The 26231-nt window shown below is 41.5% G+C and overlaps 1 protein-coding gene across 9 annotated transcripts; it reads right to left on the reverse strand.

Annotated features, from left to right (window-relative positions):
• Positions 1-668: 668 nt before the first annotated feature.
• On the reverse strand, positions 669-25535 carry LOC115159973 (uncharacterized). 9 transcript variants are annotated; one of them, XM_029710145.1, is made up of 21 exons: positions 25494-25535; positions 19979-20400; positions 17928-19593; positions 17423-17701; positions 16877-17311; positions 16286-16735; positions 15589-16194; positions 15227-15481; positions 14881-15126; positions 14496-14753; positions 13612-13908; positions 13151-13420; positions 12968-13051; positions 9130-9274; positions 8860-8921; positions 7828-8039; positions 7481-7731; positions 1735-1854; positions 1436-1592; positions 909-1221; positions 669-705 (listed from the first exon to the last, which is right to left on the reverse strand). In XM_029710145.1, exons 2-20 carry the CDS (start codon positions 20346-20348, stop codon positions 923-925), a joined length of 6462 nt encoding a protein of 2153 aa, XP_029566005.1. In that variant the 5' UTR covers positions 20349-20400; positions 25494-25535; the 3' UTR covers positions 669-705; positions 909-922. The 9 variants fall into 9 exon arrangements, with proteins under 9 accessions (XP_029566005.1, XP_029566006.1, XP_029566003.1 ...); XM_029710146.1 differs by lacking the exon at positions 669-705 and having other exon boundaries at positions 730-1218; XM_029710143.1 differs by lacking the exon at positions 669-705 and having other exon boundaries at positions 730-1221.
• Positions 25536-26231: the final 696 nt, after the last annotated feature.

A 26231-nucleotide genomic window follows, 5' to 3' on the forward strand; every position in this document is an offset into this window, starting at 1 on the left:
AACATAATGACCCAATAAATACTCAATCTAAAAAATATTGATTCTTCATCTACTATAGTCCCACAACATTTCTATGTATTATATTTAAATCGTTTAAAAATAATATAAGTGATATGACATGCTATTCTTCTGTAGGTTGGTCGTAGATGCTGGCCGTGTTGCCCAACAGAGATCTTCCTGTCCTCGGAAGAATGTCTCTGGTGGTAAACTGGATATGTTGTAGTATCGTCATTGTGTGTTAGACTGGATCCGTCGCCCGTCCTTTTCTAGCCCACGTTTAGAGCGGCCGCTGCTAACTCAACGGCTAGGAGGTATCACTTCTGTAGTGAATAAGAGTTCAAAGTTCATACCATTCGCAACCAAAGCTCACGCTGAGGTTGACTTAGTTCTGTAGTTGACATGTTAGTCCGTTTAACGTGGGACCGTCGTCCTCACGTCCTTGGAACAACTTATTATCTGAATCCTTCTGACATCGGACCGCGCCCTAATGTACCCGGAACAGAAAGTTATATTTTCGTAAAGGGTTTATATAGTGGAGGGAGAGAAGGGTGTTTCATAGTTTATAACCAATGTCTCTTCACAGGGGCGGGCCACTGATTGAGCAGAGCTCTAACATTATGAAAGCTTCCAAATGAGAGAATTGGGTTAAGATTACATTTAATCTCAGACTCTATATGTTTAACAAAGGCTTCTTCAAGAGTCCTTCTGTAGAGTCAAGAGAGAGAGGGAAGGGAGAAAGGTATTTATTGGGGGTCATAAACCTACCCACAGGCCAATGTCATGACAGTTCTGTTCATTATATCAATTTCAATTGATTTTATTTTCCCTGAGTTTTTTTGACCTTGTAAAAGCATACTCCCATAGATTTTTGCAGGTAGCCACCACACTTCCATCATCTCCCAACCCACCCTTTGCCAAATTGCTACAAGAATGGCTGCAGCAAGGATGTCACAGGAACGTCGTTGCGTGGCAGTCTCTCCATGAACTCTTGAGTGGCCTTGATGGAGTCATGCATCCCCCAGGTCTCCACCATCAGCTCAGCAAGCTCCTCAGGGCTTTTTCGTCCCTCCAGAGCACTCTTGGTGATTGGCTTTTGTTCCTTATTCCTCATCATTGACTTAAGCTTCTTCTTTTCGTCCTTTGACAGTTGTCCCAGTATTTCACACAGGTTCTTTATCCACTGCTGCTCAGTGAATCTTTTCACCTTAGCAGCATTATCTGCTGAAAATAGGGGAGGAGACATGGTGAGACCTGTGTGGCCAGGAATTTATTTAATGCAGCAGACAGATGAGATAACCATCTTCTCAGAATGTAGGCTACTGTATGTTATCAGATTGAATGTAATGTAGGATAACGGCACAGGTTTAAAATTAAATATGTGTGTATGATAAAGCAAATATCCTGTCTGACTGGTTGGTCAGAAGGAAACGGTTACCCCGTGGTGTGTTGAGAATCACTCGGCGACACCAGCGTTTCCGTGTCTTTAACTTGGTCTCCAGAATTTTCATATTGAGTTCTGTGATACTACGGTTCAAGAAGACCTCAAAGGTGGCGTGTTGGTATGTGCAATGTGCAATGTGCAAAGTGTATTTCTGAAAGAGTAAGTGAGGGAACATGTGAAAGGAAAAAAAGGAGAGATAGAGAGATGGACAAATGGTATGGTTAGTCCTAATGGAAGGCAGAATAACATGTGACATTATTAGCAAGATGTCTCTGGTTTTCTGTTCCACTTACTTTGGGTTGAACAAGAAAGCCTTGTCTGAGGTCAGAAGTCACACTATATTTGGCTGTGGGAGTCAGCATACAGGATGAGCTGGTCTTAATGAACGTGAACTCTTTGTGCTGATTTTCCACCTGTGAGAAAAATATTTTGACTCAGACAGACAGATGAAATAGGGTTTAGGAATGCTGAATCCCAAACCAGGCCTTTCATCTACCCCCTCTCCCCTCGATTTGCACGTTCACATGCGCCTCCATCAAATGCACAGTGTCCAAATGCTGAAGGAGTGAAAATTCGAGAGGGTGGGAGGGGCTAATTAGACCCTTAATTGGATCTTCTTACAACTCTGGAAGTCACCCTCTTAGTTCTGTCAGCTACACGTGAAAACTCAGAGCGAGTTGGTAGAGGCAAGGGGCTGGTTTGGAATTCACAAGGCTTAGTCATTTTATTTTTTCTCCCTCATGTTACAATTTAAACAGACTCAGCGATATGACGTTGCAACGAGCATAAGGATGAACGGCAGATTCTGCAGATGAGGTTGATCCAAGACGATGTAGCAAAAAATATCTGCCCATGTGCACTTCACACTGCTGCAACATGATGTTTGCGTTTCCCTGCTCAGAATGTTACATGCATCAACCAATGATTGTGTTCCACGTCGCCGACCGTGCCATTGGGCACCAGATTGCTATAACATGATGTGGTTAGCTGATACGTAAAATACCTATCCAGGCGTAAGATCTGGCATGCGTCAGCAACGCATGGGCAGAGGAACACGCCCGATATCTGCAGGACCAGAACAGCAGAGGAGTGTAACCTCGCGATTCACATTCTTAGTTGTTGCGGAAATCGGCCCGATATTGCAGTTTACTTTGTGCATCACTGACTCGTAACTTTAAGTGGAGTTACACATTAATATAAATTGTAAGGATCTGTGCCCGGTTTCCCTGTAGTGAAGGACCTTAAGCGTACAAGTATTTAAACGTTCCTATAACGGCTGGAGATGTCACATGTGTTTCCCAAAACACCACGTAGAGAGAATGGTCACTAAGTGCGTCGTTTGAGCCTTTGTCGATACTGATAGGATCAAAAGGAAGGGAGCGCTGCTCTCGGATCAGCTTTCTCCATTCAAATCTTACCTTAACATTATAATTATTCCACAATACTGACGACGGATCAGCTCCTAGATAGAATCTAATGGTGATTTGAAAAAAGGCGCAAGCTGCACACACTTCATCAGTCTCTCGTTCACAATTTGACAAGCACTTGACAAGCATCAGTCCCTTAAATTTCCCGCCGGCATCCGCCTTGTGTGGCCATAATGCCCACTAAAAAATCCATGCCTTTTGCGGCCAAAGTGGCCGCTGTGCACTCGGGTTGAATCGAATAAGTTAAAAGCTAATTATAATTCCCGGCTCCTGTGCTCAGAAGCACCTCTCACTCACATGGCTCTCTCAGATGTAGCTAATGCCAGTCACATGATCAGGTCCTTCTTACAGGCATTTCAGCTAAGAAGTAAGCTACAAGTGAATGAAGACAGACACATCGGGGATGCAACTGCGCGCGTCCCTCTTATGGAATTCCGAGGGGCATATTGAAGATGTTAGAACTGTCCACATTTAGCCTACTTTTCATCAGCCAACAAGATGAGTAGGCCTAACGAACAGCCAAAACACTAGCCTATGTGAATCTACTATCCCCAATAGGGAAAAAGTTTACCTATTCGATTGGTCAACTTGTCCTTCTGCACAATAAATAAATATTCCAAACATACTCTGTCTGGGACAGTTGTAGGAGGCAATAGGTCCCAAATTAATACAACCACTTGCATCAAAAAAAAAATTAAAAAGCAATGAGGCTGATGGAATACCTGGGATAGGATTAAGTAATCCTTTTAACCTCCCCCCTACCCTCCCCCCCAAAAAAGATATAGATGTACTATTGTAAAGTGGTTGTTCCACTGGATATCATAAGGTGAATGCACCAATTTGTAAGTCGCTCTGGATAAGAGCGTCTGCTAAATGACGTAAATGTAATAGTTTGTTAACATTTGAAGCTAAACTATTAGTCTATTCTTTCACATTATAAGCAAAGCAATGCGCACACGGCAGTAGGCTATAAGCGCGAATGTTCCAAAATGCAATCAACTAGCAGTTCTCAAAAGGTGAAAATGATCTTCCCCAAACTTGAAACTCATACACAGCCTATGTATGTATGACAGTTAAGTTCTACACCGCTTATAAAGCAGATTAATGTGCTGCATTTTTAAAAGTTATTTGACCACTTATTTAGCTGTGATACAAACCTTATCAAAACATATAGGCCTATGGGCTAGGATACATGAGGTGTGCGACCATGATTTGAAAAAGGTCGCAAAAAAAAAGGTATGCGCAGTTTCTTGCAATAATGCACAAGTGATAATAAATTATTCACAAGTGATAGGCTAATATTGTCACCCGTCAGACTATTCTTAATTTAATGTTGTCTTTACATATACTAAATAATTTATATGTGTGAAATTAGTTTTGATTTAGAATGGACCATTATCATGCACCTGTCTTGGAACAGGGGTATGGAGAAGAAAAAAATACATGTCATCTATGCACTTAAATAGCGAAGAGGACTATGCTCCTAAATAGCGAATGGAGGATGCTTTTCCCGTGTTTCATGTTCATGCCAGCCAGGTAAGCTATACTCCTGTTGTAAAGCGAAGCATTGTGCTTAATATTAGGAAAGTTGATGAATGAATAAATAAATAAATATTGTAGGCCTAGCCTATAGAAAGCTGATGGGATACTCCTCTTTTTAAGAGGCAATCAAAACTCTGTTTTCTCATGCAATTGCATTGCCTATAGAAATGTTGCGGGCACTCATGAAGTGTTTGATTCAATTTTCTATTACATTTGCATTTATGTCAGAGTAATTAGAAGGACGGGTGCTGCTGCTGGTCATTAGTAGCCTACCAAACTTGCTAACTGCCTGGTACTCAGCACTCAGTTAGCAAGTTTGGCAGTTAGCAAGTTTGGTAGGCTACTAATGACCAGCAGCAGCACCCGAGCTTGGAGAAGCCTAATTACTGTGACTAAACGGTCACATGGAATTTGACTACCTCCATGACTAATACGGTCACCCGTAACAGCCCTAGTCACACAGCAGTGTGACATGTAATAATTGTAAATACTGAATCTAACGTACAGTGTGGGAAGGCCTTAACCAGAGCACAATCTTCATATCTTTGCCTACGCACACCAGTAACAATTCCCTGAGGTTCTCAACTTCAACACACCGCCACAATATGGGAGTGATTCAAGGGTGCAAGTTCATTCATTTGCAGTATGACCAATAGAAAAATCTGATTTTGGAACCATTCCTATTGGACTCCTATGGAATCCATCCTATAGGATTTTATCTTCTAGGATCCTATAGGATTCCAATACAAGAATCCAATAGAAAAATCCTATCAGATTTTAGAACCAGTCCTATTTGCTCCAATAGAAAATACAATCATATAGTATAGGTTCCAAAATCTGATAGGATTTTTTATTGGATTCCTATAGAATTTTCTGACAAGGGTAGCATCTAACGACGCACTTAGCTGTTCTACCAGTGGTCTGAGGCAGTCTGTAAATAATAAGTGTTTTCAAGTGCAACTTTAGTAACGATGGTTTCGGGAAACAGCTCAGAGATATAACAACGCTCCTACAAAGGTTCTTACAATGAACTTAGCCTTAAAGGGAAACTTCATCTCCAGCACCACCCCAACATACAGTGCCAAGAAAAAGTATGTGAACTATTTGGAATTACCTGGATTTCTGCATAAATTGGTCATCAAAGTCACAATAGACAAACATAGTGTGCTTAAACTAATAACACAAATTATTGTATTTTTCCTTGTCTAAATTGAATACTTCATTTAAACATTCGCAGTGTAGGTTGGAAAAAGTATGTGAACCCCTAGGCTAATGACTTCTCCAAAAACTAATTGGAGTCAGGAATCAGCTAACCTGGAGTCCAATCAATGAGACATGATTGGAGAGGTTGGTTAGAGCTGCCTTGCCCTATAAAAACACTCACAAAATTTGAGTTTGCTATTCACAAGAAGCATTGCCTGATGTGAAACATGCCTCGAACAAAGATTAAGAATTGTTGACTTGCATAAAGCTGGAAAGGGTTACAAAAGTATCTCTAAAAGCCTTGATGTTCATCAGTCCACGGTAAGAGAAATTGTCTATAAATGAGAAAGTTCAGCACTGTTGCTACTCTCCCTAGGAGTGGCCATCCTGCAAAGATGACTGCAAGAGCACAGCGCAGAATGCTCAATGAGGTTAAGAAGAATCCTAGTGTCAGCTAAAGACTTACAGAAATCTCTGGAACACGCTAACATCTCTGTTGACGAGTCTACAATACGTAAAACACTAAACAAGAATGGTGTTCATGGGAGGACACCACGGAAGAAGCCATTGCTGTCCAAAAAAACCATTGCTGCACGTCTGAAGTTCGCAAAAGTGCACCTGGATGTTCCACCACGCTACTGGCAAAATATTCTGTTGACAGATGAAACTACAGTCGAATTGTTTGGAAGGAACACACAACACTATGTGTGGAGAAAAAAAAGGCATAGCACACCAACATTAAAACCTCATCCCAACTGTAAACAATGGTGGAGGGAGCGTCATGGTTTGGGGCTGCTTTGCTGCCTCAGGGCCTGGACAGCTTGCTATCATCGACGGAAAAATGAATTCCCAAGTTTATCAAGACATATTGCAGGAGAATGTTAGGCTATCTGTCCGCCAATTGAAGCTCAACAGAAGTTGGGTGATGCAACAGGACAATGACCCAAAACACAGAAGTAAATCAACAATAGAATGGCTTCAACAGATGAAAATATGCCTTCTGGAGTGGCCTAGTCAGAGTCCTGACCTCAACCCGATTGAGATGCTGTGGCTTGACATCAAGAGAACAGTTCACACCAGACATCCCAAGAATATTGCTGAACTGAAACAGTTTGGTAAAGAGGAATGGTCCAAATTTCCTCCTGACTGTTGTGCAGGTCTGATCCTCAACTACAGAAAACGTTTGGTTGAGGTTATTGCTGCAAAAGGAGGGTCAACCAGTTATTAAATCCAAGGGTTCACATACTCCCCAACCTGCACTGTGAATGTTTACATGGTGTGTTCAATAAAGAAATGACATTTTATGACCAATTTATGCAGAAATCCAGGTATTTCCAGGGTTCACATACTTTTTCTTGCCACTGTATGTGAAAAATGCACATTTTTGTTTTGTAGTAAAAAAGCTTGCAGAAGATAAGTGTTTCCAATGACCAAAACATTTTTTGGCACGTGCCGAATACAACAGGTGTACAACCTTACCGTGAAAAGCTTATTACAAGCCCTTAAAAAAAAACATCTGCATTGTTGGTTAAGTAAATATTTGCAATTTTTTTTTATAATAATCGTCAGTGTGCATCGTGTGATGTTGACCAATTGTGAGTAGGCATTTCCTACTAATTGATTGATGATGTCATTAGAAACACAATCTTTCTCTCTTTTTTTTAATACAAAATGTGCCATTTTCACATACAGTATGTTGATGTTGGGATGGTGCTGGAGATGATGAATATGAAGTATATTTTTATTTTATTTATTTCCCTTTATTTAGATCATTTTGGGAAACCGGGCCCAGGTAACTAACCAGTTATTCATAAGTTGACAAAATATTTTAAAAAGGAGAAGTTCATTTTCAGGGACTTGGATGTACCTCGTCTGGCGGCATGTCTCGGGGCAGCAGGAACACCCAGAGCCTTTGCTCTTCTGGAGTTGCTTCAGGCTCAAGGAACAGTAGCACCTGTCCTTGGATACGGTTGCTGTTGGATTGTTTTTTACGAGCTTTTCCATAATTTGAAAGCCCACTAATGCTTACAATCACGTGTGAGTGTGTCACCTTGGGTATTAAGAACTCCCTGTTCTTTCTGCATATGTGGGCCACAAGAAGGTTCTCAGCTGCAGACACTGGGAGAGAGAGATGAAATGCATGAAACCAATTTTTCATAGTAATGTGTGACGTTTCAGTGCAGATTGGTGAAGCCACAACAACAATTCACTCACCCTTAACCTCGCAGTGAGGTAGATGTAGTTGGTACATATGTCCCTCTGGACTCCTGAGTTGAAACAAGGGGCCTGCAGGCTCATAGCTGGTGTTAGCAAGGATATCCCTGTCCCAGTGGACCACACTGTACTCCACAATTCCTGCCCCCCTCATCCCAAAAACCAGCCCTGTAGCTCTGCACTGGAACCTGCCACGAGTCCCACACTGGAACCTGGGGAGCACCATGTTTTATTTTACCTTTATCTAACTAGACAAGTCAGCTAACAACAAATTCTTATTTACAATGACAGCCTAGGAACAGTGGGCTAACTGCCTTGTTCTGGGGCAGAACGACAGATTTTTTACATTGTCAGCTTGGGGATTCGATCTAGCAACCTTTACTGGCCCAACGCTCTAACCACTAGGCTACCTGCCGCCCCCATGAAATGGAGGGAGAGTAAAATAGATGTGGGGCAAGTCTAAGAGTAACCAATGAGGGATGTGCCTTAAGATGGCGGCCTCCATGCACTTAATTACCACAAATGCCTCGTTTGCTAAATTTTCTGTATTGAAGCTTGCTCTCATAACTCTTTTTTGTATCTGCATTGGCAGAGTATACATGAATCCAATTCTAGCTCCCAGACCCCGGCCATTGATTATTATGACTTGAAAGAGACTGTAAACAGGGGTAAAACATAGGCTGGTATTCAAGCAATTGCAAAGAGTGGGTTTCCAGATAATGCTTTCAGAGGTGTGCTTGATTTGCACTGCAGCAAGTCCTGGATGCATGGGAGTTAACACTTGATTTAGAAACTGCCAGTCTCGTGGCGTAATTAATTCAGTTCTGACTGCAAACCTGACTAAGAAGTCCTCCAGCATACAACCGGACAGACAATTTAAAATGCACTATCTGAAACTCACTACCTTCAATAAATTTGATCCCGACCATAGGCTTGCTTCAGCAATGTTTGGGCTGTGATTGGAAATAAAACATGAGTACGCAAAGCCTAAAAAACATAGCTGTAATTGATCATTAAACCCAAAGTAGTTACCTGTAGGTAATCTTGTCTGTTATTATTTTGTCAGGGTCAAATTCTTCAATGAGGGTTTTTTTCTATACAAGTGGAAGACAACAGTGAGGTTAGCATATGCAAAACACATTATGTCTAAGTGACAAATCAATTGTAAAATGTTATTTATATGTGCAATCACGGACAATAATTGAGAAACATGTCATATGGACTATTTTACACCAAAATCATTTTGTGAAAACCCAGTTTTTGCTGTTCAATTTAAATCAATAACTCTACTGTTGAAAATACTTTTGAGGTCTCATTTGTCACAGAGGTAGATCCCAGGGAAGTAACGCGCTGATCGTGCCACCCAGGCTCCACATGAGCTGGCCACAGTTTGTAGCGGTTGTCCGCCAATAAGATGTCAAACTCAGTGATCATGTTCTTGGAGAGCCTGTGGAGAGGAATGATTCTACATTGTGACAGTTGTGGAGGCAGGCAGAGCCATAGATTTAGAGAATTCAACCAACTTTTAGAATGGATGCAATGTTAGCGCCTTTATTGTCAAACTTTTGATGATGTTACAATATGAGAGCGTCTCTGACCATTCCCTATGAAATGACCTGCTGCAAACAGAGAAAAACAGAGTTGCAAATATCTTTTTTTATTCGCTCGCATTTGTGAATGTGTATCCATTCTGAATTGGCTCTAAATCACTTCATTACTGTTTTTAACAACATTTCAGATAAGCATGCCCGTTTAAAAAAACTGAGAGTTCAAAATAGATCGAACCTTTGGTTCACACCTGAATTCATACGCAATAGAGATGCTATTATTATATTAATACTCTAGCTGACTGTACATGTACTGGAAATCCATATAAATTCTAGAAAACTGTGAAATCATTAAAGGGTGGTACTTCCACTCTTCCCTTACAAATGAATGTAGAGTCTGGCCCTATTACTGATAACTGATAGCATTAATGAATTTAAATCAACATTTTAATTTCTGCAGGCTCTCTTTGACAGAATTCAAAAACCTACTCAGTATGACCATGTACTGGATGTTGATGGGGGAATTTTACTAAATCATTTTGAAAATGTCGGTCAGGGATTTTCCTTTCAGCAATTCAGACAATAAAGTCCTTGATGTGTTGTTGGCATTCGACATTAAATACATCTACAGGGGCCAACCATTCGACATTAAATACATCTACAGGGGCCAACCATTCGACATTAAATACATCTACAGGGGCCAACCATTCGACATTAAATACATCTACAGGGGCCAACCATTCGACATTAAATACATCTACAGGGGCCAACCATTCGACATTAAATACATCTACAGGGGCCAACCATTCGACATTAAATACATCTACAGGGGCCAACCATTCGACATTAAATACATCTACAGGGGCCAACCATTTGGCTAAAGGGTCTGCTCAAGTGTGCAGCGTCCCTCATTGTGGGCTCAATAACCCACATCTTTAATTTAAGATTTATCAGGAAATATTCCTAAAGTGTGGAAATCAACTTATGTGCTAAGGGCTTGTTGTGATCTTGACAACTATCATCCCATATCAAGGTTGCAACTTCGTTCTTTTTATCTGTGAACTGTATTTTGAATGTACATCAATCAGGGTTTAGACCAGGGCACAGTACTATTACTGTAACCACATCAGTTGTAAATGATATTGTCAATGCTTTGGATGGTAAAATGAATTGTGCTGTCCTACTTACAGATTTGTCAAAAGTGTTTGATACAGTTGATCATTCTATCTTATTGAGTAAGTTGTCTGTGTTACACCTTGGCACTGATGCCTGTTTGTGATTTCACAATTATCTTAGTGACAGCCCCCTCGCTATTATGATAGACTGGGTTAAATCCGAATTTCTTGAAGTGCTTACAGGGGTACCGCAGGGTTTGATTTTGGGACCATTGTTGTTCACATTGTGTATAAATGACATTGAATATACTGTTAACACCTGTAACATTCACCTCTTGTAACGCCCTGGCCATAGAGAGGGGTTTTTGGTTCTCTATTTTGGTTAGGCCAGGGTGTTACATGGGTGGGCGTTCTATGTTTATTTTTCTATGTTGGTTTGATTCTTTGGTTTGGCCATGTGGCTCTCAATCAGGAACAGCTGTAGATCGTTGTTGCTGATTGGGAGTCATACATAGGCAGCCTGTTTTTCCTTTGGGGTTTGTGGGTAGATATTTTCTGTTTAGTGTTTTGCACCTGACAGAACTGTTTGGCTGTCGGTTTCTTGCTTTTTGTGTTTAAAGTGTTCAATCTTTTAATAAATTCATGATGAGCACTAACCACGCTGCGCCTTGGTCCACTCTCTCCAAAGACAGCCGTTACACCTCTTCGCAGATGACAGTTATTTATCCCTGTGCCTCTTCAGTGCAGCAGGCCATTCGTGACATTCAGCATGATTGACTCATTCCAAAAATCACTTACTGATCTTAAATTTGTGTTGAATGCAAATTAAACCAAGTTTATGCTGTTCTCTAGGTCTCCTAATGTTGACCTTAAGGACTTGCATATTTGCACTCCAAATGGAGCAAGTTTCTCACTATAAGTACTTGGGTATCTGGATTGATGACAAGTTGTCTATTGAAACACACATTTAAAACTTAACAAAGGAGCGGAGATCGCTGATTGTTTTTTTTATATAGAAATAAATCCTGCTTCAATTCTGAAAATAGAAGGAAGATTGTTCAAACAATGCTTCTCCCTGTAATAGACTATAGTGACATTTATATGCATGCGCCAGCCTGTTTGGAAACCATTGGACTCAGTATTCCATTCAGCAATACGTTTTATCACTGGGGATGGTTTTAGGACGAGTCATTGTATTCTTTACAAACATGTGGGATGGACCTCTGTAAGAAGAGAGCTGCACTCTTATTTACTTACATAGCAGTCTTGCAGAAACTTCCTCTGTACATTACTTCATTGTGACATACAAATGAGCAAACCCGGTCTCAGGGATGGATAACTCTGGAAATCCTTTGGTCTCCACAGAATTGGGAAAATCTGCTTTTAGTTTTTGTTGCCCCTTATGTGTGGAACAATACACAGAATTCCTTGCAATTAGATATTACGGTGCTTTTCAGGCCTTTTAAATTATTGATTGGAGACTTATGTTACAGAATATGATTCCTTTTCTTAAATATGTGTTTAATTTTGTGTATTATGTGTTTTATTATAGTGTGTTTTATTTGTAATGTATATGTAGGGCTGTGTTTTATTATAGTGTTTTATAGTGTTTTATTTGTAATGTATATGTAGGGCTGTGTTTTATTATAGTGTTTTATAGTGTGTTTTATTTGTAATGTATATGTAGGGCTGTTGTGTTTTATTATAGTGTTTTATAGTGTGTTTTATTTGTAATGTATATGTAGGGCTGTTGTGTTTTATTATAGTGTTTTATAGTGTGTTTTATTTGTAATGTATATGTAGGGCTGTTGTGTTTTATTATAGTGTTTTATAGTGTGTTTTATTTGTAATGTATATGTAGGGCTGTTGTGTTTTATAGTGTGTTTTATTTGTAATGTATATGTAGGGCTGTTGTGTTTTATTATAGTGTTTTATAGTGTGTTTTATTTGTAATGTATATGTAGGGCTGTTGTGTTTTATTTATGTATAGGGTTTTATTTGTAAACGTATACAGGACTCTTGTAAAATAGTTCTCAATGTGACTCCCTATTTACATAAAGGTTAATAAATAAATAAATAAGTCTACTATGTTGTAGTGTCAACAAATTGCATATTTCCTTTCTCTGGACATTTTCAGAGGTTTCAAAAGCTATCCAAAACAAACAACCCAACCTGAAAGTGTAAATGATCACTTAGCATCAGCTATGGAGGAGTGTCGGGCCACTCTGGGAATGTTCTGACAGAAACATCAACAACCAACAAACAAAAAAAATCCACCTGAGTACTGAACCGTTGTCTATGACTATGCCTTCCTCCCGGAGAGTTTGGTTGTTGTGGTTTCTATGCTACCTAGGTATAATGCTAAGTTAGCTAGCTAGCTAACAGTTACGTTAGCAGGCTAGCTATCCAACTTTTTTATAGTTAACTATCTAGCTAACGCAGCTATGTTAGAACAACAAGCAAGAATGTTTTACTCACCATACAGTTTCTGTAAAGCTATTGCCGATCATGTATAGGTTAAGTTTCACAGCACCTTTGTCGGTGATTTCATTATTGCAAAGACTGAAAGAGAGAACATGGTGTAGTTTTACTGTCTTAAAAGGGCAATCTGGAATAGTTATTGCTGTTCAATGGACATTCCACTTGATATATTGTTCTTACTTCAGGACTTGAACTTTGTGCAGATGTGGGAGCAGCACGTCCAGGTGTGTGTCAGTGAGGTGGCAGTCACTGAGGTCCAGCTCGGAAAGCCCTTCCGAGTGTTCTAGGACCAAGGCAAGTGTTGAACAGGCCCTCAGGTCTAAAGGGCTCTGACTGAGGTCCACCTTCTTTTCCAGGGCTCTGGAGAGTAATGAAGCAAGCCTCACTGACCTGTCGCAATCTTCCACAAATATCAAGTGCAGGAGTTGCAGCAGAAGAGGTTTTCCAAAGCTATTGTGCAACAAAGTCAAACAATGTCATTAGCCTACTGAACGTTCAAATGTAAAGCACTCACAAGATCACAGAATGGTTGTGTGCGGTTGCCATTTACTGCAGGAGTAAACGTTGGATTCAGGAGAGGACATTATAAGCAGTCAGACAAATGTTAAAACAAGGAATCTTTCTTAAGACAGGCATCTCACCTCATATGAATCCTGTGCAAAACATGAAACAGCTCCTCTAGTCCTGCATCCTCAACATGGCAGTCGTGTAGGATCAGCTCTGTGTCACCATCAGCTTCCTGGATGGCCGCGGCGATGACCCTACAGTCTCCAGAACTGAGGCTCAAAACAGTCTCTTTCTCCTGCCCAAACAGGTCCATGGCAGAGGAGCAGGAGAGGTCCAGTTTGTGATGCAGCAGTGTCAGGAGTGCAGGTGCCACTCCTCTCCTCAATCCTGCACAGGTATGGAGCAGCTCCAGCAATAGTTTCCTGTCGACCCTGCAAGGTAAGCAGAAATTGGTGGACAAGTACTTTGGAACAGTATTCTATTACAGCTTGGTCTCTCCGACTACACAAAGGATAATACACATTTTTGGTGGGGGTTACAGCCAATACCTATGATATGTTGCAAATGGTCTGGTTACTTCAGACAGAAACAAAAATTGCATGTTCGAATTGTGTTGGGGACAACTTTAGCATCTAAGCTAATTAGGAACTTAGCTAACCACAACCATAGCGTTTTGCAACTACTTAGCATGTTAGCTAACCCTAACCATGTTAACCAAGCCTGATAGTGATGTTAAGCTAACCTGCTAGCGAAAATTAGCATCAACTGCTAATGCAACAAGACGTATGATACTGTATGACCGCCAAGACGTATGAAACTGTACGACCGCTATTCCAACGCCACAGGACCATTTGTACCATATCATACGAATTAAAGGAACACAAAAAAACATAATATCATGCAAATGGGTGTGCGACCAGGTTGTCTGTTCACGTCACTCATACCCAAAAACACAAACTTCAATCAAGTAAAAGTCACATTCAAGGTAAGGGATGCTGATAGACAATTGGACAGTGACCTGAGCTCAGAGACTCTGTGTAGAAGAGTCAGAATGTTCTCCATTTCCTCCTTTGGAATGATGGTCAACAACAAGTTGAGTTTGACACCGTCACTGTAGTGCAGGGCAAAACGAAGCGCTTCACAGTCATCATGGTTCAAAACCAGGTTGTTCAGGTCGATCCAGTCATCTGATGACCTCACTAAACTGTTCACCAAGTGACCAGCACGTTGCTCATGTATTTCTCTCAGAGCTGTCCTCTCAAACTGGGGGCTTGTCCTGCAGACACAAAGGAATACGGTACCAAGTGATATAATTACTACAACAGGAAAACAACATTTTCATTGTTGGAATCATGTAACATATTGATTTCTAGTTCATATCAAATATCTTGTGTCACCCAGACCTTTGAAAGTGAACATTCTTCAGCAAAGGGAGGAGATAAGGTATGTATTGGTCTCTGATTCTGCTCCTCCTGAGATTGATGGTGATGGGTTGTGTGGTGGTCTTCAGCAGGTAGTGAAGCACATCCCAGTCCAGTGTACAGTTAGACAGATCACGACCCAACTTTTCCAGAAAGCATTGGGTCAGTTCCTCATCCTGAGCCTCATACACCACAACAGCCAGCTGCTGCAGAGTCTCCTTACTCAATCTGTGATGGAAACATACACAAACCCATCTTTCAAAACAATAGCACGCCTCACAAAACAAAAATCCATATTTTTTTCAAGCGTGAAGATCTAGAAACTTGCCTGATAGTGAGTGGACCGTGATGACACAACAAGGTAGTGAGAAGGAAACCCTGGATTGGACAGTCTATCAGATTTAAGACCCTTACAGTCCAAACTCTAAGGAGTAAAGCTAAACCACTGAGCACTCTACACTGCACCCCTTCTTTTGGAATTGACTTAGACAAGACAAGAGTCAGCTCCTCAACGACCATTGGTCTTCGGCATGTCGTTGACTTTGCCAATCTGGCCAGCTTTGCTGTTGACATTTCGTTAACCCTGGAAGTCAATACAAATAAGAGGACTTATTCTGCAAATCATGATCAAAATTTTTTTTTTTACTCCCACCATTCTACATTGTTAAAATACCACTATCAAAATCATACTTAAGTTTGTGACACTCTTTCACTTGCTTGAAGAGTAATGCAGCTCCTTGGAATGAGATACTATCTGGGGTGAGACTGACGTTGAGTTTTTCTCCAGGGGCAGATTGGCCTAGGACTGCACCTACTGCCTTGCAGGTTACAGTGGGCAACCACCCTGACAATGTGATGGTGTAGTCTAGGGCCTGGAGGAGTGATGAGGCTAGCTGTGCATCCCATTCTGAGCCGACGGGAAGTGCACCCCACAGAGCCAGCTGGAACTGGTCATCACAGCTTAGAGAGCCCTTTCTCTCCGAGAGGTCTATAGACCAGACTGCAGGGGCTGACCGATAAACAGGCAGTAATGCTTGACAAACTTTTCTGCCTGTTTGAGTCTCGTATTCTTTCACATGTGAGAACAGATCTAACAGAAACAAGCACCTTTCTGGAGAGTCGTCTGAATGAGCAAACCCAAGAACTGACAACAGTTCCTCAACAGAGCTCTGTCCTGTCTCAGTGTTGGCCAGATCTCCATGATCAAGCAGGTGCAAAAGGAAGAATCTCTTTAGTTGCTCAGAAGTCAGTGTAGTCATCTTCCCCTCTGTATCACTCTCATCTTGAGGAATAATCCTGCCAGAAAACAATGTGTTAGGCCATGAAATGGTGGAACAACTATTCTCACCTACTGTATGTGTTTGAAGGGGACTGACCATTGACCTACCTCAGTTGTGAAATATACGGTAGGCACCAAAGAAAACTCCTTATTTTGCTTTTATCAGTTTCTAGCCAGCCCTTCAGTCTAACTGGTTTCTTCTCTGTTTGGAGTTTCAGCACCTCAAGTAGGATGGAGGCCTTGTCTGTACCGAGGTCGAGGACCCAGGCTGCAGGCTGAGCTGACTGAAAGACTGTTAACAATGATGGGAGAATTTGGCCCTCCAATTCAAGTTCAAACGACTTTGCAGAGGAGTACAAATCTAGCAGAAAATCACTCTGTTCGTCTTTGTTACCACTCGCAAAAGGGAAGTTTGAGTAGCTGCATACCGTCGACAGCATCCTCAGTGTCTCCTCTCCTGTCTCAAGCTGACACTGCTTTGCAAAACAGAAGAGTTTCAAAAGGCCTTCAATGGTTCCTTTAGTGTCATCATACTGGATCAGAATGCAGTCATTGAACCTGTTCATAGAAAGAACTTTTTTTAATGACCACACTCCATTAGGACCTTTATGCTAAAGCTATAGACAATGAAAAGTGTTAGCCTGTAAATCGCATAAACAAAATGGGTTTCAATCAGAAAAAAAACGAAACATAACTTGCCTTAGCTGTGAAATATAAGGCAAACAATGAATGAGGCTCATGTCACACTCATCATTTGACCACCACAGCTCCACTGGTTTCTTCACGTTTTGGAGTTTCATCACCTCAAGGAGGACAGAGGCCTTCGTATCAGCAAAGTGTATGTACCAGACTGCAGGAAATGACTTGAAAACTGGCTGCAATGTTGGTAGAACTGCTACACCTTCGTCATTCTCATATTTCCCTATATGTTGGTACAAACTCAAAATGAATTTGCTCTGTTCCTCTAAAGAATATGTGCTAGCCAGACAAAGCACTGCTTGCAGGTCCTCTACAGATTTCAGTCCTGTCTCCATCTGGTACAGAGCCCCGTGCAGCAAGATATCCTGCTGGAATGACCTCACCTCCATTTTCCATGCCACTAACGATCGTCTCAGATCAACAGGCTCAACAAACCTAAAATAATGGTTTTATACAATGGTTATACAGTTATCATAATGATGTTTGAGCTCAGCTACATAATAAACAATCTACACAATGACCCTCCAGTACATTTAATGTACCCACCTGATAGCCTCAACGCTTGGCAAACAGTCAAATATGCTCTTTCCCAAGGAATCAGCTGCATGCAGTGAGTTGTCAACCAAATGTAGACAGAGTTTGACCTTCTCTGGTCTCTTGTGCTTCAGGACCTCTCCCACTCTCTCCCACACCTTTTGGTCCTGTTGCTCCTTGACTCTTAAGTGAATTTCATATTCACACAGTCTTAGCAAGCCTTCAGAGTCACTCGGGTTCCCTGAGTGAAGAGCAGCTTTCCACACCTGACATTGTGTAGTGGGATCCAATCTATTAACACAAGTTATGTTACTGTAATTATCTAAAGGCAAGATGATAGTGTTCAAACCATGTTATGTACCATGTCAATGTGATACCTTCAGAATCTATTAGTTTAAGTATTGATACAATATCTTACCAATTAGTATGAATATACTGTCTAAACTCTTTCAGCCAGAGCTGAGAGCACTTCCAAAGCTACAAGCATAGTGGAAAGGATCACTGATAGCAGACTTACCTGAGACATTGAAGATTTTTCAAAGAGCCCAGAATCAGCCTCAATCCCGGATCAGAGAAAGTGCAGTCATTCAGGTACAGACGGACATTCCTGTTTGTGGACTGGTTGATCACATATGACACGGCACAGCACTGTTGAGGATCGAGGTATTGTCCACTGAGATTAAGCTCATACTCCACTTTTTGTAGAAGGAGTGAGCAGGCTTTGGGTGACTGGTGCTCATACAAGCACTGGCAAACAAAGATGAGATCAGCATCCAACTCGGTATGGGACTCGTCATGTCCCTGTAGTATTGCAGGTCCGAGGAAGGTGTCTATGACTTTCTCAAGGTATATGTCAGATATTTCCCTTATCTGGTCCTCTGGCACTACACAGTTAATCAATTCAGCAATGTCACTGGACAAGAGTCCACAGAGGAAGGACACAATGTACTTCAAGTACTTTCCTTCTTCTGTCTGGCACTGTTGAAGGACGGAGGGGATGTTTTCAGGTGTCATCAACAGGAAAAGAGCAGCCCAAAACTCCTGCATCGTGTTGTGGAGAAAAGCAAACGAATGGCCAGTTGACAATTCCTTTGCTGCACTGGATGTCAAGAACGCATGTTGAACACTGTTGTCCTTCCAATCCATTTCTGTCAAGTTTACAGTTTTCGCAAGTAATGCTTGGTAAGAGTTTATAGCTAGAAACTTGATGTTCCCCATATTGTCATGAATGTACTTATCCAGATACTCAACATTTTGGTCACCATGTCTTTTCATGCAATGACGAAAGATCCGCACATACATTTCTGTTATGGTGCATGGGTGGTTTTTAGCCTCACAGGGACTAAATGAAATACAAGCAGTCACTATGAAAGCGTACATTGGGACATGGCATAGACTGAATAGTGCGTCGTTGCTCGCAACACTACAAACATAGTCATCCTCAGTGCCTAACATCCACTTTAAGTAAACATGGATGGACTCGTTGTTGAATCCTTGGACCTCCACTCTGTAAGACGGCCAGTCAGATAAAAACTCGCAGTCTTCTGCCTCTGGTCTGCACGTGGTCAGAATCTTGGCATCACACAGAAGTTCTTTTGCCAAAATGTTATTTAGCACAGGGTTGCCAATCACATCCATGACCCCATCAAACACGAAGATAACATTTTCTGAATTATTTTGAATATCACACAGCACCACATCCTCTGTGCCTTCCTCTGGCTTAAGGTATCTTTCAAACAGCAGAGACCTCAAGGATGAGGGCTGTGAAGAGTGAGACATTGATCTCATCGAAGGCTCATCAAAGTAGAACATATAACTCTCTTGATGATTCTCATTCTCTGCCCAGATATTCAAAACTTGCTGGACAACAGTTGTCTTTCCAATGCCAGGTTTACCAACAAGTAGAATCTTTTTCTCACTGCTTTCCAGTAAGTGACCAGGGGACAGTTTTCCCTTGTCTCTTGGAATGTAAGTCTTAAGTTTCTTAGAGCGTGCTTTTTTGTACTTGCTTTTAGTTTTGGACAGCTCACTCGAGTCGGTGTCCAAAACGACAGGAATGTAAGTAAAGGGTTTGCATTTTGCCTTGTCTTTGAGGAAATGCATGTGCTGGTCCCATTTTGCATGAAGAAACTCAACGGCTTTTGTTCGCAGCTGCCTTTTGTACCTCTCACAAGGCCCTGATTCTGGAGAGAAAACAGACAGGAACAATGAGAAAACACTAACATTTCCTTACATTTTCCTAATGACTACTTCAAGCTTGTGACGCTACAAACTTGTTGGATGCATTTGCAGTTTATTTTGGTTGTGTTTCAGATTATTTAAATGAAATGAATGGTAAATTATGTATTGTGTCATTTTGTAATCACTTATTGTAAATAAGAATATAATGTTTCTAAACACTTCTACATTAATGTGGATGCTACCATGACTACAGATAATCCTGAATGAATCGTGAATAATGATGTGAGAAAGTTACAGAGGGTCAAAGATCATACTCCAAGACATGCTAACCTACCCTGTAATCTCAACTCTATTGTCGTATACTAGCAGCTGGATCACATTACGTACCAGAGACGAGGCCACTCTGTAAATCTGGGTCATCTGTAAACGAAAAGCAGCTGATCCATTGATGTAAATCTGGGTGGCGAGGTTGATTCTGGGTAGGGTTTGTTCTTGGTAAGGTTTGGTTCCTTGTGTTGTACAATATTTTTAACAGTTCATAACTGGCATATTCCCCTTTCTTGATAATCATGTCCAGCATCTTTCTGGATTTGACAGACCTCTTTTTATGGGATTTAATTTCTCTAACTTGTTTTTCGCTGAGGATGTTATTCTTTCGCAACTCATCAACGACCAAGGAGGGTTTCTGGAGGTGACCCTCAAGAAGGGCTCTGCCATTTTGGACATACTCAAAAGCAGACTGCTGTGTGCTTGCCATGTTGTGGGTTCCCTTACAGTTTTACAGCTGTAAACTTTGTCTGCCTTTGTACCTGTAAAATACAGTGTAAGACATAATATTATGTAGCTACATCAAATCATTTTCCCCTGTCTATCTACAATGCCTATGTTTTTGCAGTCCATGTGAAGCTTATATGAAAAATTAATTAACATGTCGAATTTTGAAATTACAGGAAATTACAATATGAGCAGCAAGGAACCTGGGTGTGTAAACTGTTTGGATTTGGATACTAGAGGTGCTCCTGAGCAAAATGAAGCCCAAGTTCAACACAATGTAAAGAAAATTGTGTATGGTGCAATATGTACACAGAGTGTACCAAACATTAAGAACACCTACTCTTCCATGACATTGTGTGAAACCTATGAACCCGTATATATGTCACCTGTTAAATCCACGACAATCAGTGTAGATGAAGGGGAGACAGGTTAAAGAAAGATTTTTAAGCCTTGAGAGAATTGAGACATTGTATGTATGCCATTTAGAAGGTGAATGGGCAAGAGGGTAATGGCAGTAGGTGCCAGGTGCACTGGTTTGTGTCAAGAACTGCAACGCTGCTGGGATTTTCACGCTCAACAGTTTCCCTTGTGTATCAAGAATGATCCACCAACCAAAGGACATCCAGCCAACTTGACGACTGTGGGAAGCATCCTTGTGGAATGCTTTCGACGAATTGAAGCTGTTCTGAGGGAAAAAGGGGGTGCAACTCAATATTAGGAAGGTGTTCCTAATGTTTTGTACACTCAGTGTATTTCATAACGTGTGTGCAACGATGTGCCACATCTTGATTTAGTGCATTATTATTAGGGTAAGCATTATAATAAGCCACCTCAAAATTTGCAGCCATAGGTGATATCATATTTCTAGGAGCTGATCCGTCATCAGTATTGTGGAATAACTATAATGTTAAGGTAAGATTTGAATGGAGAAAGCTGATCCGAGAGCAGCGTTTCCTTTCATTTGATCCTATCAGCATGGACACATGCCTCAGCGATGCACTTAGCGAACCTTCTCTCTGTGTGGTGTTTTGGGAAACATATGTTACATCTTCGGCCAGTATAGGAAAGATGTATAATTAATTATTTATTAATTCTATTATTTAACCCTCTTAGGCCTCACTCCCCCCCTATCTGAGATATCTACTGCAGCCCTCATCCTCCACATACAAACACCCATTCTGCCAGTCACATTCTGTTAAAAGGACCCCAAACCACACACATCCCTGGGTCGCTCGTCTTTTCAGTTCGCTGCAGCTAGCGACTGGAACGAGCTGCAACAAACACTCAAACTGGACAGTTTTATCTCAATCTCTCCATTCAAAGACTCAATCATGGACAATCTTACTAACAGTTGCGGCTGCTTTGTGTGATGTATTGTTGTCTCTACCTTCTTGCCCTTTGTGCTGTTGTCTGTGCCCAACAATGTTTGTACCCTGTTTTGTGCTGCTGCCATGTTGTGTTGCTACCATGCTGTGTTGTCATGTGTTGCTGCCATGCCCTGTTGTCATCTTAGGTCTCTCTTTCCATCCCCATCAGGAATCCGGGCCCTGATCAATATAATGGATAATCTGTGATCAAACACGATAACTGAAAATTGTTTGTCAAACGCAATATCTCAATTGGCCCAAGGGGGGACGCTGCATCATTTGTGGGGGACGACATGTCTATGGTTGCCTTGTTTTCTAATTAATCCGGAAAATAATCTTTAAAAAAATGTATATATAAAAATTATATTCAGTGTGTTAAATGTTCAACTGTACCTCCAAATCGTTTTGAAATCAGAGCATATGCACCGAATACAAACAAACAGTGTAGATATTCCCTCCGCGAGGCAATCAAACAAGCTTAGTGTCAGTATAGAGACAAAGTAGAGTCGCAATTCAACGGCTCAGACACGAGAGGTATGTGGCAGGGTCTACAGTCAATCACGGACTACAAAAAGAAAACCAGCCCCGTCGCGGACCCCGATGTCTTGCTCCCAGACAAACGAAACAACTTCTTTGCTCGCTTTGAGGACAATACAATGCCACTGACACGGCCCACTACCAAAACCTGCGGACTCTCCTTCACAGCAGCCAATGTGAGTAAAACATTTAAATGTGTTAACCCTCACAAGGCTGCCGGCCCAGACGGCATCCCTAGCCGCGTCCTCAGAGCAGGCGAAGACCAGCTGGCTGGTGTGTTTTCAGACATATTCAATCAATCCCTATCCCAGTCTGCTGTTCCCACATGCTTCAAGAGGGCCACCATTGTTCCTGTTCCCAAGAAAGCCAAGGTAACTGAGCTAAATGACTACCGCCCTGCAGCACTCACTTCCGTCATCATGAAGTGCTTTGAGAGACTAGTCAAGGACCATATCACCTCCACCCTACCTGACACCCTAGACCCACTCCAATTTGCTTACCGCCCCAATAGGTCCACAGACGACGCAATCGCAGTCACACTGCCCTAACCCATCTGGACAAGAGGAATACCTATGTAAGAATGCTGTTCATCGACTACAGCTCAGCATTTAACACCATAGTACCCTCCAAACTCGTCATTAAGCTCGAGACTCTGGGTCTCGACCCCGCCCTGTGCAACTGGGTCCAGGACTTTCTGACGGGACGCCCCCAGGTGGTGAGGGTAGGAATCAACATCTCCACCCCACTAATTCTCAACACTGGGGACCCACAAGGGTGCGTTCTCAGCCCTCTCCTGTACTCCCTGTTCACTCATGACTGCGTGGTCATGCACGCCTCCAACTCAATCATCAAGTTTGCAGATGACACAACAGTGGTAGCTTGATTACCAACAACGATGAGATGGCCTACAGGGAGGAGGTGAGGGCCCTCGGAGTGTGGTATCAGGAAAATAACCTCACACTCAACGTCAACAAAACAAAGGAGATGATTGTGGACTTCAGGAAACAGCAGAGGGAGAACCCCCTATCCACATCGACAGGACAGTAGTGGAGAAGGTGGAAAGTTTTAAGTTCCTCGGCGTACACATCACGGACAAAATGAAATGGTCCACACACACAGACAGCGTGTCTTCAATCTCAGGAGGCTGAAGAAATTTGTCTTGTCACCAAAAACACTCAAACTTTTACAGATGTACAATCGAGAGCATCCTGTCGGGCTGTATCACCGCCTGGTACGGCAACTGCTCCGCCCACAACCGTAAGGCTCTCCAGAGGGTAGTGAGATCTGCACAAAGCATCACTGAGGACAAACTTCCTTCACTCCAGGACACCTACACCACCAAATGTCACAGGAAGGCCAAAAAGCTCATCAAGCACAACAACCACCCGAGCCTCTGCCTGTTCACCCCACTATCATCCAAAAGGCGAGGTCAGTACAGGTGCATCAAAGCTGGGACCGAGAGACTTAAAATCAGCTTCTATCTCAAGGCCATCAGACTGTTAAACAGCCATCACTAACATTGAGTTCTGCCAACATACTGACTCAAATCTCTAGCCACTTCAATAATTAAAAATTGGATGTAATAAATGTATCACTAGTCACTTTAAACAATGACACTTTATATGTTTACATAGCCTACATTACTCATCTCATATGTATATACTGTACTCTATACCATCTACTAGAGGTCGGCCGATTATGATGTTTCAACGCCGATACTGATACCGATTTATTGGAAGACCCCTCCCCCCCCCCCCCCCCCCAAAAGCCGATACCGATTAATCGGCCGATTTGAGAAAACAAATATTTATTTGTAATAATGACAATTACAACAATACTGAATTAACACTTATTTTAACTTAATATAATACTTAAATACTATCAATTTAGCCTCAAATAAATAATGAAACATGTTCAATTTGGTTTAAATAATGCAAAAACAAAGTGTTGGAGAAGAAAGTAAAAGTGCATTATGTGCCATGTAAGAAAGCTAACGTTTAAGTTCCATGCTCAGAACATGAGAACATATGAAAACTGGTGGTTCCTTTTAACATGAGTCTTCAATATTCCCAGGTAAGAAGTTTTAGGCTGTAGTTACTATAGGAATTATAGGACTATTTCTCTATATACAATTTGTATTTCATATACCTTTGACTATTGGATGTTCTTATAGGCACTTTAGTATTGCCAGTGTAACAGTATAGCTTCCGTCCCTCTCCTCGCTCCTACCTGGGCTCGAACCAGGAACACATCGGCAACAGCCACCCTTGAAGCAGCGTTACCCATGTAGAGCAAGGGGAACAACTACTCCAAGTCTCATAGCGAGTGACGTTTGAAACGCTATTAGCGCGCACCCGCTAACTAGCTAGCCATTTCACATCGGTTACACCAGCCTAATCTTGGGAGTTGATAGGCTTGAAGTCATAAACAGTGCAATGCTTGAAGAATTGTGAAGAGCTGCTGGCAAAATGCACGAAGGTGCTGTTTGAATGAATGCTTACGAGCCTGCTGCTGCCTACCATCGCTCAGTCAGACTGCTCTATCAAATATCAAATCATAGACTTAATTATAACATAATAACACACAGAAATACGAGCCTTTGGTCATTAATATGGTCGAATCCGGAAACTATCATGTCGAAAAAGAAACGTTTATTATTTCAGTGAAATACGGAACCGTTCCGTATTTTATCTAACGGTTGGCATCCCTAAGTCTAAATATTCCTGTTACATTGCACAACCTTCAATGTTATGTCATAATTATGTACAATTCTGGCAAATTAATTACGGCCTTTGTTAGGAATAAATGGACTTCACACAGTCCGCAATGAGCCAGGCGGCCCAAACTGTTGCATATACCCTGACTGCTTGCACGGAACGCTAGAGAAGTGACACAATTTCATGTTAGCAGGCAATATTACCTAAATATGCAGATTTAAAAATATATTCTTGTGTATTGATTTTAAAGAAAGGCATTGATGTTTATGGTTAGGTACATTGGTGCAATGACAGTGCTTTTTTCGCAAATGCGCTTGTTAAATCATCACCCGTTTGTCGAAGTAGGCTGTGATTCGATGAGAAATTAACAGGCACCGCATCGATTATATGCAACGCAGGACACATTAGATAAACTAGTAATATCATCAACCATGTGCAGTTAACTAGCGATTATGTTAAGATTGATCATTTTTTATAAGATAAGTTTAATGCTAGCTAGCAACTTACCTTGGCTTCTTGCTGCCCTCGCGTAACAGGTAGTCAGCCTGCCATGCAGGCTCCTGGTGGAGTGAAATGTAAGGCAGGTGGTTAGAGCGTTGGACTAGTAACCAGAAGGTTGCAAAAACGAATCCCCGAATCCCCCCTGAACAAGGCAGTTAACCCCCGTTCCTAGGCCGTCATTGAAAATAAGAATGTGTTCTTAATCTGACTTGCCTAGTTAAATAAAGGTGTAAAAAAAAAAGTATGTTTTTTTTTTAAATCGGCGGCCAAAAATACCGATTACCGATTGTTTTGAAAACTTGAAATCGGCCCTAATTAATCGGCCATTACGATTAAATCGGTCAACCTCTACCATCTACTGCATCTTGCCTATGCCGTTCGGCCATCGCTCATCCATATATTTATATGTACATATTCTTATTCATTCCTTTACACTTGTGTGCAAAAGGTAGTTGTGAAATTGTTAAATTACTTGTTAGATATTACTGCATGGTCGGAACTAGAAGCACAAGCATTTCGGTACACTCACATTAACATCTGCTTCCCTGTGGCTCAGTTGGTAGAGTGTGGTGTTTCCAACGCCAGCATGGTGTGTGCAACGCCAGGGTTGTGGGTTCGATTCCCACGGGGGGCCAGTACAAAAAACAGAATACATTTTTTTTTTTAAATGCGTGAAATGAAATGTATGCATTCACTACTGTAAGTCGCTCTGGATAAGAGCGTCTGCTAAATGACTAAAATGTA

This window comes from Salmo trutta, chromosome 23 (genome assembly GCF_901001165.1).
Source record: "Salmo trutta chromosome 23, fSalTru1.1, whole genome shotgun sequence".
Taxonomy (NCBI): Eukaryota; Metazoa; Chordata; class Actinopteri; order Salmoniformes; family Salmonidae; genus Salmo; species Salmo trutta.

Bases quoted from the DNA above. Each gene is read 5' to 3' on its own strand.
- LOC115159973 (XM_029710145.1), bottom strand. From the start codon at position 20,348: ATGGCAAGCACACAGCAGTCTGCTTTTGAGTATGTCCAAAATGGCAGA. The intron at 1,855-7,480 runs GTACATCCAAGT...TTTTTCTCACAG, and splicing joins GAGACATGCCGCCAGACGAG to GTGGAAAATCAGCACAAAGA. The intron at 1,593-1,734 runs GTAAGTGGAACA...TTACTCTTTCAG, and splicing joins GCTTTCTTGTTCAACCCAAA to AAATACACTTTGCACATTGC.